The sequence below is a fragment of the Octopus sinensis genome, linkage group LG4 (assembly GCF_006345805.1).
Source record: "Octopus sinensis linkage group LG4, ASM634580v1, whole genome shotgun sequence".
Classification (NCBI taxonomy): Eukaryota; Metazoa; Mollusca; class Cephalopoda; order Octopoda; family Octopodidae; genus Octopus; species Octopus sinensis.
The window spans coordinates 75,034,906-75,053,280 of NC_043000.1; the positions used below are offsets into that span (position 1 = coordinate 75,034,906).

Sequence of the window (18,375 nt, forward strand, 5' to 3'; positions counted from 1 at the left end):
ATTAGTTACCTTTTTTTTATATTAGTGACTACATTATCTAATATGTTCCATTTTAAAATTAATGTTACATGCTGGAAATAGTTAGATGTTCAAGTGAACAATGAACTAGTAATTTTCCACAAAGGTAATTATATTTTGTATATGTCCTATTTGCATTCAAGAAGTCAACTGCAGTTTTTAAAAAGTACAGTCTTGAATGCTGCTGTTTGACCAAGCTTGTGGATTATGCACAACTAAAATTTGAGCCACATAGCATTTTAAAAAGAACCTATATGTAAAAACGATATATTTTCAAAACACATCACCTAGTGTGTGGGCTAATAGCAAAGAAATTGAAAGCTTACATTGAAGGAATTTTTGTTTAAGATTGTATAGTTGCCACATCCAATAACTCCCCTAACTTTCCCTAACCATGCATTATCTTACACACATCCTGACTCTCCAAACTGCACTGATTATGAAAATCGATACTAGTGAGGATCCAGTAGGACCATTTTAAATTTGTCTCTTTTAACAGCAAAAAGCACAGGTATAAAAAGCACTCGTATGTAAAAAAAAAACACCATCCCACCACTCTTCTAAAACATGAGCTAGAACTCAGTATCTGGAGTCAGGTAGCCCCAAATGCTGCACTTCATTATCACTACAAATCTCTCCTGAAAGTAGTTAGGGCCACATCTCAAAAACTAGCACTTTTCTCCAATGCTAAAAAATATTTCAGCTCCCAACAGTTACTGAGGCCTGCTATGGACTACAGCTCCCACATCTGGGTGGTAGTGCTGCTACACACTCATGCATGCATCACATGCACATACACACACACACACACCCCTGACTGTATTCACTGCTTGGCATTAAATCACTGACTGACTGCAGCTCCTAACCCACAGGTGGACTGTGTTTTTGTCTCCGTCTTTTCAGTTGCTACCATAATTGTACTATGGCCTCTGTTCTCCCCCAGAGCATTGTATATATATATAACTATATTTATATATAGTTATATATATAACACTGTATACATATAATTATATACATGTAATTATATATCTATATCTATCTATCTATCTATCTATCTACCTACCTACCTACCTACCTACCTACCTACCTACCTACCTACCTACCTACCCACCCACCTACCCACCTACCCATCCTACTTACCTACCTACCTACCTACCTACCTACCTACCTACATACATACATACATACATACATACATACATATATATATATATATATTTAGGCAATTTCTAGCCTACGATCTAGAAACATGTTCACCATTAACGGTAAGAGATTGTTTTCGTTTATTTACTACTCCGATTTTGCAGGGTTGTATCATATATGGAGCCTCCACTTGTAGAAAATGGAATTAAACAGTCTCTGACCGCCATTTCTAATTCTTTCGGTATGCGGCAAAGCAACCTGTTGCCTGCCTTTTTAATTACTACTATATATACTGAACTCTACAGAAGTTCCAGACGCTAAAAGTCATATTTACATACCGAAATTTACCGGTAAATAATTGTTGGTTGTCTAAAAATCCACGAAAAAAATTATTTACCCTTTTTATTATATCTATATATATATATATCTATATATCTATCTATATATATATGTAGTTAATCAAAAATTTTTAACTTGCTTCTATTTGTGTGTTTCTTAGTTTGTGTGTGTGCACCATAATTGTACACTGGCCTCTGTTTCTTCCCCAGAGCATTGTATATATATAACTATATTTATATATCATCATCATCATCATCATCATCATCGTTTAGCGTCCGTTTTCCATGCTAGCATGGGTTGGACGGTTCTACTGGGGTCTGTGAAGCCAGAAGGCTTCATCAGGCCCAGTCAAATCTGGCAGTGTTTCTACGGCTGGATGCCCTTCCTAACGCCAACCACTCCGTTAGTGTAGTGGGTGCTTTTTACGTGCCACCCGCACTGGTGCCAGACAGAGCTGGCAAACGGCCACGAACGGATGGTGCTTTTTATGTGCCACCGGCACGAGGGCCAGGCGAGGCTGGCAACGGACACAAAACGGGGCGGTACTGGCAACGGTCGCGAAACGGAAAGTTCTCTTACATGCCACCGGCACTGGTAACACATCTGCAATTTCCATTGATCGATTTCCATTGATCGATTTCGATTCTGATGCATACGTAGGCTGGCTCCATCCCATGTAGAAGGCCACGGGTTATGGACTCACTTGTCCTGCCGGGTCTTCTCGCGCACAGCACACTTCCAGAGGTCTCGGTCTCTAGTCATTTCCTCAGTGAGACCTAAAGTTCAAAGGTCGTGCTTCACCACCTCGTCCCAGGTTTTCCTGGGTCTGCCTCTTCCACAGGTTCCCTCAACCGCTAGGGTGTGGCACTTTTTCACACAACTATCTTCATCCATTCTCGCCACATGACCATACCAGCGCAAACGTCTCTCTTGCACACCACAACTGATGCTTCTTAGGTCCAGCTTTTCTCTCAAGGTACTTACACTCTGCCGAGTGTGAGTTATATATAGTTATATATATAACATTGTATACATATAATTATATACGTGTAGTTATATATCTATATATATATATCTATATCTATCTATCTCTCTCTATATATATATAGTTAATCAAAAATTTTCAACTTGCTTCTATTTGTGTGTTTGTTAGTTTGTATGTGTGTATGTTGTATGTATGTTGAAGCTAATAAATGTATGTTTCTTAATTGTTTACTTGTATTTTAATATGAAAATATTACTATCTATTTAATATTTGTTTTCCTTCCATTAGCTGGAAATTCAAACATCATCATCATCATTTTTTTTATCAACAATAATGGTGGTGCCCCAGCATGACGTCAGCTCTTAAGCTGAAACTGGTAAAAATGTAAAAGAGAACAAATAATCAATAAATAACTTTTCTTGACATTAAAAATATGCTGACTATCCTACTACATTGAGAAAGGAATGTATTTATGTATTTTTGTATGGATAATCATAGGATAGAAATTAAATATTTACTAGAAGTACTTGTGGAAATTCCATGGTTATTTTGAAAATTGTAAAATGGAATTGTATAATTTTCTGAACCATTTGAGCCTCGGGATGATGTAAAAGTTCATATAAGTAGTATTAAAATTTCAATCTCAGGAAACATCTGAAAGATTTTATATTCTTACATCTACTTTGTGAGTTGTCTTATTTATCACTTTATGTTAAAAAGTAAACAGTATTAACTATGGAGCAAAATCAAAGACATTATCTATAATATTATTTTGCTTCTCTACATTGGTAAAGTTTTAAAACTCAATACAGTTATTTGAAAAAAAAACCCAACTTTATCGTTCTTTGTCTTGTTAGTTTTACATGTGTTGTTGATGTATTTTATAAGCTTTGACAGAGCAAACAATAGTTACTTCATTAAAGTGCATACATTAACTGATGGGTGATATGAATATTAAAAACAAAACAAAAAAAACAAAACACTTTTCACTGTTCTCTTCAGTAAATACATTCTCTCTCTCCCTCATTTTCCCTCTTATTCTCTCCCTACCCTACTTTCTCCTTTTATTTCTTCCAACTATACCACATCTCCCCAGTGTTAAATATTTTCTTTCCCCTCTCTCTTTCTTTCTACTTCTTCCTTCAGCTATTTAACCACATACCATAATAGCAATCCTTTCCTCCTAGCTCTCACTGCCTAGCTCTCCTTTCTATCTTCTCTGTCTCACTTCAACTAACCACAATGTCACATTTTCTCTTTGTGTATTAATACAGAGATACTTATGCGTGCATATATACATGTGTACATCTTTCTCTACTTCTTTTTCTCACTCCTCCCCTCTCTCTCATTTCACCTCCCTCTCTCACTCTCATTCCACCTCCCTCTCTCTCTCTCTCTCTCTCTCTCTCTCTCTCTAACTAACTCAAGTAAGCAAACAAGCAGAATTATAATATAATTATGTATCAAATTATAATATATATCGAATTGTCAATCACTGGATGGTAGTTAATCTCCCAGTAAATTGAATCTGGAACTTAGTTTTGATTACCATTTCTCACTAAAATCATTTCACTTATGTTGTTAATACTTTTGGGAAAGGTATAAATGCCAAAAGTTTGATTTTTATCTTTCTATGAAGTAAATTGATGGTGTTCACTTATCACATTAAAAAAATGCAGTTTATTTCACTTCTCTGTAAAATAATCTTTTTGTACTATTGATATTTAATATTTTCACATACTATAGGTATTTTTATACTCTATTGATATTTTCAAACACATTTTATACTTTCATAAACAATTTTTATTTCCATTCTCCACTAAAATTTTACAGAGAAGACAGAGATATGGAAAACCTGGCTGTAGTCTTAAATACCACTCTTCAAACCTACTGGAAAAGTAATGATGAGAAATCTGATGATGATTGCACAACTGTTATAAAGTCAACAAATAAAGTTATGGACACTAACTCAGATGATGGTGAAATAAATGATCTGCCCAGTAAGTTAACCATTTTTATTTAGATAATGTTAACCATGAAATATTATGTTCATTAATACATTGTGGTGTATTTGTTTACAATCCACTATTGCCTTATTCCAGTCATCATAATCATTGTTTCCTGTTATTTCCAAGTTTAAACCAGTCATATGCAACACTGCAGCAACAGTGATTCATGTACAATTGTCAGGTGACTTGCAACATGTGGTTGGTTACTGTGCTGGCGATGGTTCAACCATGCCAACATGGAAAATGGATCTAAAGGACAATGATAATGGTTATCATCATCATTATCCTTGTTATTGATAGAATGTTAGGAACTAAAGTAATTTCAGTATCTTGAGTTCAATTTCAGCAGAGTTGAATTATCCTTTCATCTCACTTTGATGAATAAAATAAATAACTGAATTTGATTCAGTTAGCTAGTTATGATATGTGTGCATTGAGCCCTTAAAATAGGTCATAAATTTATTATCTTAGTTTCCCCAAAATATCTTTTACTTTGAAATATTTGATAATCATTTTCCACATAATAATATAGAGAGGTTTGTGGGTAAGAGGTTTCCTTTGCAGCCACATAGTTCTAGTTTGATCACAGTATGTAGTACCTTGACTTAGTGCCTTCTACTATAGCTTTGGGTTGACCAATACTTTGTGAGTAGAATTCAGTAGATGGAAACTGTGGAAGCCTGTCATGTGAGTGTGTGTGTGTATATATACATATATATATATATATATATATATATATATACATGTACATATATTTGATGATTGCTTCATCTTGACAGATGATAGTCATCCCATCAACACACACCACACCCCATCACACAGCACAATCACTCCATTGATGAGCCCTCAGATGACTTTTAAGACCAGCTGCTGACTGACAGGGTTTAAAATACAAGTAACAGATATTCAAGTTTCTGCTATATCTTTACCCTTTGGAATCTGATTCTGAAGGAATGTTTTTGTGAATTAGCATATGTCTTTTAAATCCAGATACAAATATATACATATATGCACGCACACACACACACACATCTATCTATCTGCTGTCAACACCCGTTAAAAGGAGGGCTGGGCATGCCATGGTTGATGATGCGCAGACACGCACTGAGACTGCGACATCTCTGGCTCTATGTAGACGACGGTGAACAGGTGTGGTCGCCATTTGTGAGGCACGCTTTCCCGCAGCTCGTTTCCATGACAGAACTGCAGTTGTGGATCAAAAAGAGGCCGAGGAAGGGCGAATGGCACCGCAAGTGTCGCGTTGCTCTCAAGCAACTATGCCGTCCCGGGTCGACCTTGAGTGACTTCAACACAACCAAAGCATTCTATAGGGGATTAGTAGAGGGGAGGTACAACGATGATCTTGGGGCGAACCTGGGCGTCGACGAGGAACACCTGACCCGCCTGTTTGAGACAACTTTCGGGCCTGGCAGTGCTACCGCGAAGAGCTACCCGTTCGGGATAAGCTCTATAGGCATGGCTCGAGAAACACGGGGCCGACCTGCCCGAGATGCGGGCAGAGCAACGAAACTGTTCTGCACGCAATCGTGCAGTGTCCAACAATCTCTGACCTATGGGCTTATGTCGAACGACTGCTGTCACGTGTGGGACGTGTCGGTTTATCAGCCGAGTCTATCGTTAATATCGTCACGCCTCCTTATTTCAAATGGGAAGGAAGAGCTATTTTTATCATACTTGTGGCTATGGCAAAAGAATGTATCTGGTGGATGCGCCTGAAAGGATTAGAGACAAACACTTTCCTCTCTGGTCAATCTCTCATCAACTTCTTCAAGTATCACTTGAAAGTGAGAGTAGAGGGGCAAGTTTTGTCTAGTGAATGTTTTAAAAAAAGATGGGTGAATGTAGCAAGGATGGCACGTATGAATGACGAAGTCACCTTTACTATGATCCTATGAACTGTAAAAATTACTACAGAAAGTTGCTTATTTGTAAAAAATATAACATTGTGACTTCATTGATCGAGGTTACCATGGTCTTTTCCATAGGCTTTTCTTTCCACGGGTAAACCTCACCTCTCCTCCCCTTTACACTTTATATTGACATTTCTGTGATAACGATCCCTATCAATCAACTTTTTTCTTTTTCCTTTTATTTTCACCCCCCCCTTTTTTTTTGCTTTCCTCTTTCTTTCCTTTTACGATCCCTTTTGATCGAAAACCAAACCCCCTTTTTTTATCCCCAAAAAGAAAAGCTCTACCTTGTAGTTTGTCCCATCTGTGTGCAGCCCTGTGTAGCTAATAAAGAAACATATCTATCTATCTATATCTATCTATCTATCTGTCTGTCTGTCTGTCTGTCTGTCTGTCTGTCTGTCTGTCTGTCTGTTTATTTATTTATGAAAAAGAAGAACGAAAATGCTAGTTTTTAAAAATTAGGTACATTTAAATTTCTTTATATAAGTACACCAAGAAAATGTTTTTAGTTTACATGTTTCAGTTGTTTATAAACCTTATCAAAAATATGCCATCATCTGATGTAGAGAAAACAGATTATTAATAAAATAAACGTTCATAGTGTACTTTTCTTTTTCCTGAAAGAGCATGTGGTAATTTCCATTAATTTTTGCGGCATTGCTAGTAGTAATTTCAGCTGTTGTCTGTGATGGTAAATTAAGTAGTGTGATCAAAATTGTTTTCAGGAGGAGTAGCTGTACTAATCAAATAAGCAGCAGTAGCAATAATAGTCATCATAAAGTTATCTCCCCTGAGATCTTCACAGAAATGGATTTATTTATCCCTTTCGTTACTATATTTCTGACCAAAATACACCCCTTATGTGTTTCAATTAATTTCGAACATAATCATGAATTTAGTCTGGTTTCATTAAACAACTATAACTTTTTTATTTATCAATATATTAATGTGATTTTTGGAAGATAATTTAATGAAATGTTCTCAACCAATTCTATACTATAATTTTTGTCACAAAGTGACTCTAATTGCAGGTAGATACAGGTAAATTCAACAAAATATAAAATTATTAAAATTTTGTTCAAACATCGCTATAGAAAATGGGTTATTAGCTAATATTCAATTGGGTATACAACAAAATTTTACGATAGAATTTGTTATTCTGGGTAACTTTCTGATACCCATAATAATATTTATGGCAAAATAGTCTTAAATTCATTTAAGGTTGTGGGAAACCACTAACTATCCTTTCTTTCGCTTTGTTTACATTTAGCATAACGGTTCGTTTCCGCCGTAATGAGTTCAAATAGACTCATCAGAAAAAGTAAAAAGAAATAGTCTATCACTTTACTCTCCTGGGAAAGTCTGTGGCTTGGTCCAGTTTCTTGAGAAAAATCACCGAAAGAAACAGTTTTTAAATTTTCACTCCATTCAGGTGCCAATTCATTTTCTTTATCGCTGTCGGAGCTCTCGGATTCACTGTTTTCACTTTCGGAAAATGAAACATCAGATTCATTATCAAATACCACGTGCTTTTTTTTTTTCAGTCATAGAGTTAGATTTATCAAGGTCTTCAGTAGAAAATCCTTCGAATTCTGACTCGCTGCTTGATATAATGAAATTCGTATGCATTTTTTGTCAGAATTACAAATTTTGAAAACACAATAGGAACAAATTTCGGAAAAAAATCTCCCAAAATTCACGGAATTAAAATTACACTTCGATTGTTGTACAAAACTGTAGATAAACTGTTTACGAAGTATAATCACGTGTTTTCACCAATGTTCTAAAGAGATTTGCTCTGATATTCTCATTTAAATATGAATAGGTAAATACGGATGGGTTTGGTCACATTAACCAAAATTTTTTTCGGGCGGCTTTGGGCGGTTTGGTAACGAAAGGGTTAATCTCTTATCTTTATTTTTTATGAATAATATGCATATAGTTTCAGTGTTCTGAGCTTAAAGAATTTAGACTTGGTTGATACTTTGATACTTTCTTATGAAATGCATTTCCTTGTTAATGCGTTCATTTTGGCTAGTGCTGTCTTTGAATTTGTATAATGGAAAAGTTGTGAATTTGGGATATTTATTGGATGCGCATCTGTCTATGTGTTTGCTGACAGATATTTTCCTGTATTCCAGAATACTAATTTGGGATTTGTGCACTGCCATCATCTGATGTAGGCTGTTTTTTGTGTGTCCAATATATTGTTGTTTGCATCCTGAGCATGTAATTATGTAAATCAAATTCTCTGATGCAGATGTAAAGTTAGTTTTTATGGTAAAATTTTGGCCTTGTTCCAATCAGTATTCTGATCCTTCTATTATGTTGATACAGATCCCACAGTTGAACCTCTCACGCTTTTTACTGTCGGCTTTGTGGTTATTGTTGAGTGTAATTTGGCCTGGGTTAAAATCCTCTTCATTGATTTTGGCTGTCTCTTACTTTTGATGATGGTGTGTGTTTGGATTTGATTCATCTTTGGGTCCCTCTTAGTAGAACTGTGCTATGGAGTATAGTGTTATGTGGGTTCTGTGTGGAGATGTAAGGCAGGGTTTTCAAATTTTCCTGCTTCTTTGGTCTTGGTTGTCTAAGTTCTTGTGTATTGAATTTAAGGACTTGTTGGATCATATTGTTGATTAAGGTTTGTGGGTAATTCCTATTGATGAGTGTAGTTTTTAGTTCTTGGAATCGTGTGTAACGGGTGTTTGTGTCTGATACTATTGTGAATATTCATCCTGGTGTGTCTCGATGGCAAAAATTAAATAGTGGTACTGTTACAAGTCCATGGGTTTGTAATAGATATCTGTCTCTATTTTGTTCCCAACTTTCTTAATAAGGATATCTAAAACCAGTAGTTGTTCCTGGTTATACTCTATTGTAAATTGGAGGTTTTCATTTATTTCATTTAGAAGTGTTTTGAATTTATTAAGTTTTTCTATACTTTCATTCCAGAGGATGAAGCAGTCATTGAGATATCTTTTCCAGTTGTTTTGAATGTAGGTTGAAAAGGAGTTGCCATATTTCTCAAGTGTTTTCTAGTATAATTTAATTTCGAGATAGCCCATTACCAGGTTTGAAAAGTACACTATGAACATTTATTTTATTAATAATTTTTTTCTCTACATATTTCATTTAAGTACATATTTTTGATAAGCTTTATAAACAACCAAAACATGTAAAACAAAAGCATTTTTTAAACTGTATTTATATAAATTTAAATGCACCTAATTTTAAAAAAATAGCATTCTTGTTCTTTTTCATAAATATCTACATACTCGTGTGTTATCTCTACATTTTTAAATATATATATATATATATATATATATATACGTGAAGTATATTTGCCACTTAAATGTGGCTAACCACTAAGGGTGGATGCTACTGTAGCTTATAACCCCAGGAGAACATCTTCTCCAGTTAGCTATTGACACATTTTCTGTGCCCTATCAGTATTTGCAAAGGGAAGCCATCCTTCCCATCGTCGACCTGATGTGATACGCACGAACCTGGGTTTCTGGATATTTACCCATCGTCAGTGCATGACAATCACCGGTCTTCGATGCGGAGGGGTCCCAATGCAAATACATATATCCTTTTTCCAGTGATGAAAAGTCACTAATCTCGAAAAAGTGTAAACAAGCAATAATAAATCTCTGAACGAGGTATAAACAGTAGCTGCACGACAACGTGAAGTATATTTTCCACTTAAATATTGTGCAGCTACTGTTTATACCTCGTTCAGAGATTTATTATTGCTTGTTTACACTTTTTCGAGATTAGTGACTTTTCATCACTGGAAAAAGGATATATGTATTTGCATTGGGACCCCTGCGCATCAAAGACCGGTGATTGTCGTGCACTGATGATGGGTAAATACCCAGAAACCCAGGTCCATGCGTATCACATCAGGTCGACAATGGGAAGGATGGCTTCCCTTTGCAAATACTGATAGGGCACAGAAAATGTGTCAATAGCCAGCTGGAGAAGATGTTCTCCTGGGGCTACAAGCTACAGTAGCATCTACCCTTAGTGGTTAGCCATGTTTATGTGGCATATACCTTGTTCAAAGATTTATTATATATATACAGGGGTTTTTTCAATGGCGGCCCATTTTCGCGGGGTTCCACTATTTCCCTTCTCTCTCTCCCTCTTTTACGTTGTCTGCCATCCCCCCTCTTCCTTTGCTAAGAGCATTTTTAAGCCAGCCCGTCATATTCCCGTGTCAGGCCGAAGAACGAAATGTTCCCAAGATAAGAGAGTCTTTCTAATCTAATGTTGTGGTTGAGCTGTTTATTATTTATTATTATTACTATTATTAGTAGTATTAGTATTGTCCCTTTGATCCTCGGTCGAAAATTTGCTTATTATTATTATTATTATTATTATTATTATTATTATTATTATTATTATTATTATTATTATTACTATTTTCAGCTTCGCCTTGTATTGCATATTATTTCTCCATACAGGGGTTTTTTCAATGGCGGCCCATTTTCGCGGGGTTCCACTATTTCCCTTCTCTCTCTCCCTCTTTTACGTTGTCTGCCATCCCCCCTCTTCCTTTGCTAAGAGCATTTTTAAGCCAGCCCGTCATATTCCCGTGTCAGGCCGAAGAACGAAATGTTCCCAAGATAAGAGAGTCTTTCTAATCTAATGTTGTGGTTGAGCTGTTATTATTATTATTATTATATTATTATTAGTATTAGTATTGTCCCTTTGATCCTCGGTCGAAAATTTGCTTATTATTATTATTATTATTATTATTATTATTATTATTATTATTATTATTATTATTACTATTTTCAGCTTCGCCTTGTATTGCATATTATTTCTCCATACAGGGGTTTTTTCAATGGCGGCCCATTTTCGCGGGGTTCCACTATTTCCCTTCTCTCTCTCCCTCTTTTACGTTGTCTGCCATCCCCCCTCTTCCTTTGCTAAGAGCATTTTTAAGCCAGCCCGTCATATTCCCGGTGCACCCGCCCTTGCCCACCCCCACCACCAATACCGGATATCTCTATATTTTTGCTCCATCTATACCGGATGTCGCTTCTCCCACCACCATTATAGGTGTCTACTCTTCGAACCCCCCTCTTCAATACGCTATTTCACCATGCATTACCCCTCTCTTGATATCCTACGTTCTACTTGCCTAGAACCTGTCATCATTTCTCTGAACCACCCCTCCCCACTGGTGCTCCCCATTATTTCTCCCCCCCCCACATAAAAAGCACCATCCGAATGTGGCCGATGCCAGACCCCTCTGGCACCTGTGCAGGTGGCACGTAAAAAACACCCACTACACTCGCGGAGTGGTTGGCGTTAGGAAGGGCATCCAGCTGTAGAAACACTGCCAGACTAGACTGGAGCCTGGGGCAGTCCCGAGCTCCCCAGACCCCGGTCGAAACCGTCCAACCCGTGCTAGCGCGGAAAACGGACGTTAAACGATGATGATGATGATGATGATGATGATATATATATATATATATATATATATATATAATAAATCTTTGAACAAGGTATAAACAATAGCTGCACGACAACGTGAAGTATATATGCCACATAAACATGGCTAACCACTAAGGGTAGATGCTACTGTAGCTTGTATGTATGTGTATATATATATTAAAATTTCTTTGTGTATTGTATAGGCTGTAGTTTGAAGTGCTCAGATAAAAGCCTGAGACGCAAGATATAAAAATATGTTAAGAAGAATTCAAATAGGTTCAACAATTTATATAAACATATATTCTGTCATGGATCGATGTATATCAGTTTTTAAATATACAAATGTATCAGTCATTAAAATATCAAAACATTTATAAAATCTATGAATACATAAATATATAAAAATTTAATATACATATATAAATAGAAGAATGGGATTAAGTTATAAAAGTGTAAATGTATAAAGGTATAGATGTATATAGAAATGTTTAGTATTACATTCATATTAAAAGGCATTCTAGAATAGTGTTCTAAAAATTATTTAAGAATAAATATGCCCTTATGAAAAGGCAAATAAAATAAAGTCTTACAAAAAAAGAGAATAAAGAAAAATTGTAGCTTTGAGATTGGATTTTTCAAAAAACATGTATATAATCCAAGAGAATAAGTAATACTGTTTAGATAAACTATTAGTGGTAAATCCTCTTATGGCCATTTCAGGGGCACAGTAATCCATAGATTTTAAGGGTATTTTCACTAAAAATTGGATACTACCTCCTTCATCAGAGAGTATATTATTCAGGATTCACATTTTGTACAATGTTGTGCTGGGTAGATGAGATTTAGTTATATAGGGAGGTGAACTTGTTAACAGGAAGAGGAAATGTTATAGCAAGAATTATGGGAGATACAATTTAGAAAATGTTGTTAATGTTAAGCAGGTAATAATTGATCAGTATGAAGTTACAGGATGGCAGGAGTACAGAGATTAAGTGAAATATAGATAATTAAAAATTTAATGGTTAATTTATTGAGATTTATCAAAATATTTAAATGTTGAACGGTATCTGTGGTTACAGGAAAATAAAGCATCTAAGAACTTATTTAATGGTGTAGAGTCATATTGATGAAGAATATTCATGGACTCTCTAACACACTATTTACATACATGCATAATTGTATTATATGGGGATGCTTCTGCTATTACAGACTAAGATAATGAGTATTGTATATTTTTAAGTTCTTGTATATACATAGCTAGCGTTGTAGAAAATTTATATTTTATGTTTGTAAAAAAGTCCAAATGGGCCCTATATCGATATTTAAAATCTACGCCAAGCTGGCAGAACAGTTAGCACGCCGAGCGAAATGCGTAGCCGTATTTCGTCTGCCGTTACGTTCTGAGTTCAAATTCCGCCGAGGTCGACTTTGCCTTTCATCCTTTCGGGGTCGGTAAATTAAGTACCAGTTACGCACTGGGATCGATGTAATCGATTTAATCCGTTTGTCTGTCCTTGTTTGTCCCCTCTATGTTTAGCCCCTTGTGGTTAATAAAGAAAAAGATATTTAAAATCTACAGCGCTTCTGATATAAATTCTTACCCTCTGTGTGGCAAAGTTCTACACAGAACACCTATACACTACATTATTACGTAAACAGGATCCGGCTAGTGGACACGACTCCTTAATTCGACAATTACATGCATCAGCATTAATTTTCCAATTACTAGAGGTTAAGTCACCCTTGACCATCAGGGGTGACCTGGTGTAATATTTACATGAGAGCTAGTATCAGTTTTGGGGTTATAAAGTTCATTATAAGGATTTATGTGGGTAGATTTCTTAAGCCTGAGTTTAGATCTATTAATGGAATCTATGATCAAACCTAGATTTGGAGTAGTAGAGTAAGACAATTTCACAGAGGATTTATTAAAAATTGGATAGTATTTAGGATTTTTAGGAAAATTTTCCTTCAATATCTTGGAAAGTAATTTGGGTAAAGATTTGACCTGAAGAGAGAAGGGTGGGGCAAACCGTATAATTTCATGTTTCCTAGATTTTGAATGTTTGGTCTGATTAGATTAGTTAGAGATATAAGGTTTATATTTATGTGAATTCCTAAATGCTACATTATTGATTCAGACCTCATCAATATACTGTTCTTTCATATGTTTAATTGGTTTATCTAAATTGGAGGTTGTATTACTAGATTGTGAACCATTTTCATTCAAGATATTTGCAATTGTAGTCTTAAGAATTGTATCAGGGATGTAAAATTTTTTTTGGTTATAATACAGAACATGAGTATTGAATATCTCCTAGTTCACTGATAAATTTGAAATTTTAATCAAGTTAGCCATTACCATACCATTGAGGGTTGATCTAGGATGATTAGAAAGAACGTTCAGGTACTAAAGGGTTTGGTTTGGTTTTCTATATGGGTTGTGAAGATTAGTGTTAAGATTAAGTGTGACATCTAAAAAATTAGCAATCTTATTATCTACTTGAAACACTATATTTAAATTATAATTTTTACAGAATTTTATTAAATATTTCTTAGTACATTCAATCTCCAGACAGGATAAATTTTTAGTTGCCAAAAGTGAATCGTCCCTATAGAGATCCCTCGAGATGTTAAGAAAGTGTTGCTTAATTTTCAAGAGAAGAAACAGTTCCACAAAGTCTATTATTTGGGCTGAATCTGAAGATCCCATTGTTATATCAAAAAGGGCCGAATTTGTATTTCGGGTCCAATCTTTACCATTAAAGCTTATAAGGGTATTTCTAGAACCCAGGATTATGACTATATGAGATGCAGGAATGGTTGTATAGTTTTGGGCAAATGATAATACTTCACTCAGTAATTTAGGTGTTATTGAGGTGTAATAATCCAAAATATCGAATTGGATGAAATTAATGTGATGTTTGTAATTACATCACTGGTAGAGGAGGAGCTCTCCAATTTCTTTAATTTGGGGTAATACTCTGTCTAAAATTGTTTTACTAATCTTGCCTAAGTTCAATTTTGTAGGACATATTAACCGAATAGATAGTTTAGTTTGAAAGTATGGTCCTTCAAACCTCCTGATATTTTAATCATCTCAGTGATGATGGGCTGGGGGCTTTCCCTGTCTTCATATCCTTAATTACTTTATCTACCAAGGTACTGTCAATTCAGATAGCTGGTCCTTCATTTGAGTTGATATTTGGCAGACTCTCCTCCATTCTGTTCATTCTCCACATGCAGCAGTCTTTCATAATGGCATTTCCAAGCCGCTTTCTTTGCAGAATCATTAAACGCAAGTGCACCATCATCCATGCAGACACATTTCTCTCCTATGATATCACAGTTTTCCCTCACACACTGTCTTGCAATTCAAAATGCTTCAAGTCTTTGGTCCTCATGTCACTGAAGATAAGAAAACTTCTTTTCAGCTTCTTCCTTGGCTAGATATATCTATCTCCTAGCTTCCCTTCTGACTATCTGATACAGATCCCTACTGCCCCCACTCTTCCAGACCTGTTTCTTTGCTCTAATGGTCTTGTCTACAGCATCGTTCCACCACCACGTCACCCTAGGTCTGGATGGTACTTTGCACCAGCTGCAGATTTGGTCTGTGGTATGCTGCAAGCTGTCCCACAGGAATTTTCAGTTGCCTTCTTTGTCTTAAGTCTGTAGTTCCTCTTCCCTCTCATCAAATTTCTCAATTAGGATATCTCTAAATCTCAGACCATTTGAAGGGTCCTTCAGCTTCCAAATCCTTCTTTTCCAGATTGGTCTGCTTTTTGGCATCCTTCTGGCCTTGAGGCTAAAGTCACCAATGACTAGTCTATGCTGGGAGGGGGGGTATACATTCTTCTCCAGGGAGGATCTTTGTATTTAGGAAAATCATGCATCCCGCTGTCTGGTGAGAATGTAATCGATCTGGCAATCTGATTGGTAGGTTATCAGGTGGCTGGCTGGCTTCTTGAAGTTGGCACCACAGAACTCCAGTAACTTTGTTACCCCTTCATTTCAGGAACCAATTCTGTGGCCCCCAAATACACTATGGAAGATACCAGGCTGTCATCCAACATGCCCATTGAAATCCCCAGCCATGAAGAGGAGATAATTGTCATTTGTCTTTGAGGTAGCATGCAGAAGAATATCATAAAAGTGGTCCTTTTGTTCATTTGGTAGGCCCACTGGGGAGGGGGGCATAGGCAGAGATAATTGTCACTATACTATTCTGCAAGACTAGCCTGACATTAAGTACTTTATTGTACACTCTCACTACCTCTATGACCTTATCTGCCTATTTCTCTGCAAGAAGTATGCCCACACCACCTACTCTGTTACCTTCCTAGAAGATTTTATACCTATGAGTCTTGCCTGTGAGGAACCTGGCTGAAGCTCCTCTTGAATGCAACATACACCAAAACACCACCATTCAAGCATCTCAACAATCTCACTAGACCTACCTTGCAATGTGCCTACATTGGCAGTGCCAACTCTTAAAACTAGGAAAGAGAAATGGGAGGTAACATGGGAAGGAGAGATGGTATCCGGCACCTGAAAAGAAGGTTTCAATGATCATTTGATAAAAGACATCAGTTCTCACTTTAACCTACCATCATTCAAAAATGTTAAAATTGTTGCCCCTATTGGGGGTGAGTGTAATATAAGCATTGTAAGTATAAGTGTTATTGCTGTAAGCATAAATAGGTCAATATTTAAATTAAGAAGATGAGCTGCTATTGGCTAATCCATTATATTTAGAAAAAAAAGAGGTAGGTGGTTTGTTAATTTACTAAGTAACACATCTCCATTTGGCACATGCAGTAGTGTGGAGGATTGCTGGTGATGGTTTTGGGGTCTTCTGGTACAGAAGTGAGGCAGAGACCTGTAGGGGTTTCCAGTATAAGAGAAGAGATTTCTAGTATAGGTGGTGGGGGCATCGTGGACAAGCAATGACCAGCTTTACCTCAGGAAATAGCAATAAGAAGACATTAGTGAGGCAGAGAGAGAGAGAGAGAGAAAGGAAGAGAGACTTGAAAGATTTTACCACTGGGAGAAACATGGCAAGTATGAGTAAGACAGAAGTTATAAAACAAGGCAAGAAAGTTTACAAATTTTAGAGAGAGTGGGAGAAATCGCTGAGGAAGTCATGGCAAAGTATGGAAACACATGGCTTATGAAACAGGGAGAGAATATTGCAAAGGTTTAAAGAATTACAAGTTTTGAAAGTTATTCTAAGAATTAAAGAATTACAAATTTTGTATATATATATATATATATATATGCATTCTTATGCTTGTATGTTTGTGGACATATGTCTGATGTGTATATGTCTATATATGTGTGCGTACAGATGATTTTACTGATATCATCATCATCATCATCATCATCATTTAATGTCCGCTTTCCATGCTAGCATGGGTTGGACGATTTGACTGAGGTCTGGCGAACCAGACTCCAATCTGATCTGGCAGAGTTTCTACAGCTGGATGCCCTTCCTAACGCCAACCACTCTGAGAGTGTAGTGGGTGCTTTTACGTGCCACCGGCACGAGGTCCAGTTTGGTGGTACTGGCAACGGCCACGCCAAAATGGTGCTTTTTACATGCCACCTGCACAGGAGCCAGTCCAGTGGCACTGGCGATCACCTCGCCTGAATATTTCACATGCCACCTGCACAAGTGCTGGTAAGGTGACGCGATAACGATCACACTTGAATGGTATGCTTAACGTGCCATTGGCACGGAGGCCAGCTTGTTGCTCTGGCAACGATCTCATTCGTATGGTACTCTTAGCACTCCACTAGCAACAGATGCCAGTCACTGAATTTGATTTCGACTTCAATTTCACTTGGCTCAACTGGTCTTTGCAAGCAGAGTTTAGTGTCCAATGAAGAAAAGGCATGCACAAGTGGACTGGTTACACCCCTTGCATAGGCCACAAGGTTATGGTCACACTTACGCTTGTTGTGTCTTCTGCAGCACAGCATATTTCCAGAGGTCCCGGTCACTAGTCATTGCCTCAGTGAGGCCCAATGTTTGAAGGTCATGCTTCACCACCTCATCCCATGTCTTCCTGGGTCTACCTCTTCCACAGGTTCCTTCAACTGCTAGGGTATGGCACTGTTTCACACAACTATCCACATCCATTCTCTCCACATGACCATACCAGCGCAATCGTCTCTCTTGCACACCACATCTGATGCTTCTTAGGTCCAACCTTTCTCTCAGGGCACTAACACTCTGTCAAGTATGCACACTGATATTACACATCCATCGGAGCATGCTGGCTTCATTCCTTGTGAGCTTACGTTTGTCCTCAGCAGTCACGGCCCATGTTTCACTGCCATGTAGCATGGCTGTTCATACACATGCATCGTACAGTCTACCTTTTACTCTGAGCGAGAGGCCCTTTGTCACCAGCAGAGGTAAGAGCTCTCTGAACTTAGCCCAGGCTATTCTTATTCTAGCGGCTACACTTTCAGTGCACCCTCTCCCGCT

At 36.9% G+C, this 18,375-nt stretch overlaps 1 protein-coding gene and 1 long non-coding RNA gene across 9 annotated transcripts in view; one reads left to right on the forward strand and one right to left on the reverse strand.

Annotated features, from left to right (window-relative positions):
- LOC115210218 (serine/threonine-protein kinase Nek4) overlaps positions 1-18,375 on the forward strand; it is a 505,173-nt gene that overhangs the window by 429,982 nt on the left and 56,816 nt on the right. For all 8 annotated transcript variants that reach the window (XM_036502160.1, XM_036502161.1, XM_036502159.1 and 5 more), the window contains one exon: positions 4,319-4,485. In XM_036502160.1, coding sequence (XP_036358053.1) covers positions 4,319-4,485 — 167 coding nt within the window. The remainder of the gene's footprint in view (positions 1-4,318; positions 4,486-18,375) is intronic.
- Positions 809-10,114, reverse strand: LOC118763009. Its single transcript, XR_004998763.1, has 3 exons — positions 10,069-10,114; positions 5,523-5,534; positions 809-831 (listed from the first exon to the last, which is right to left on the reverse strand). It is a non-coding gene; the product is annotated as an uncharacterized LOC118763009 (long non-coding RNA).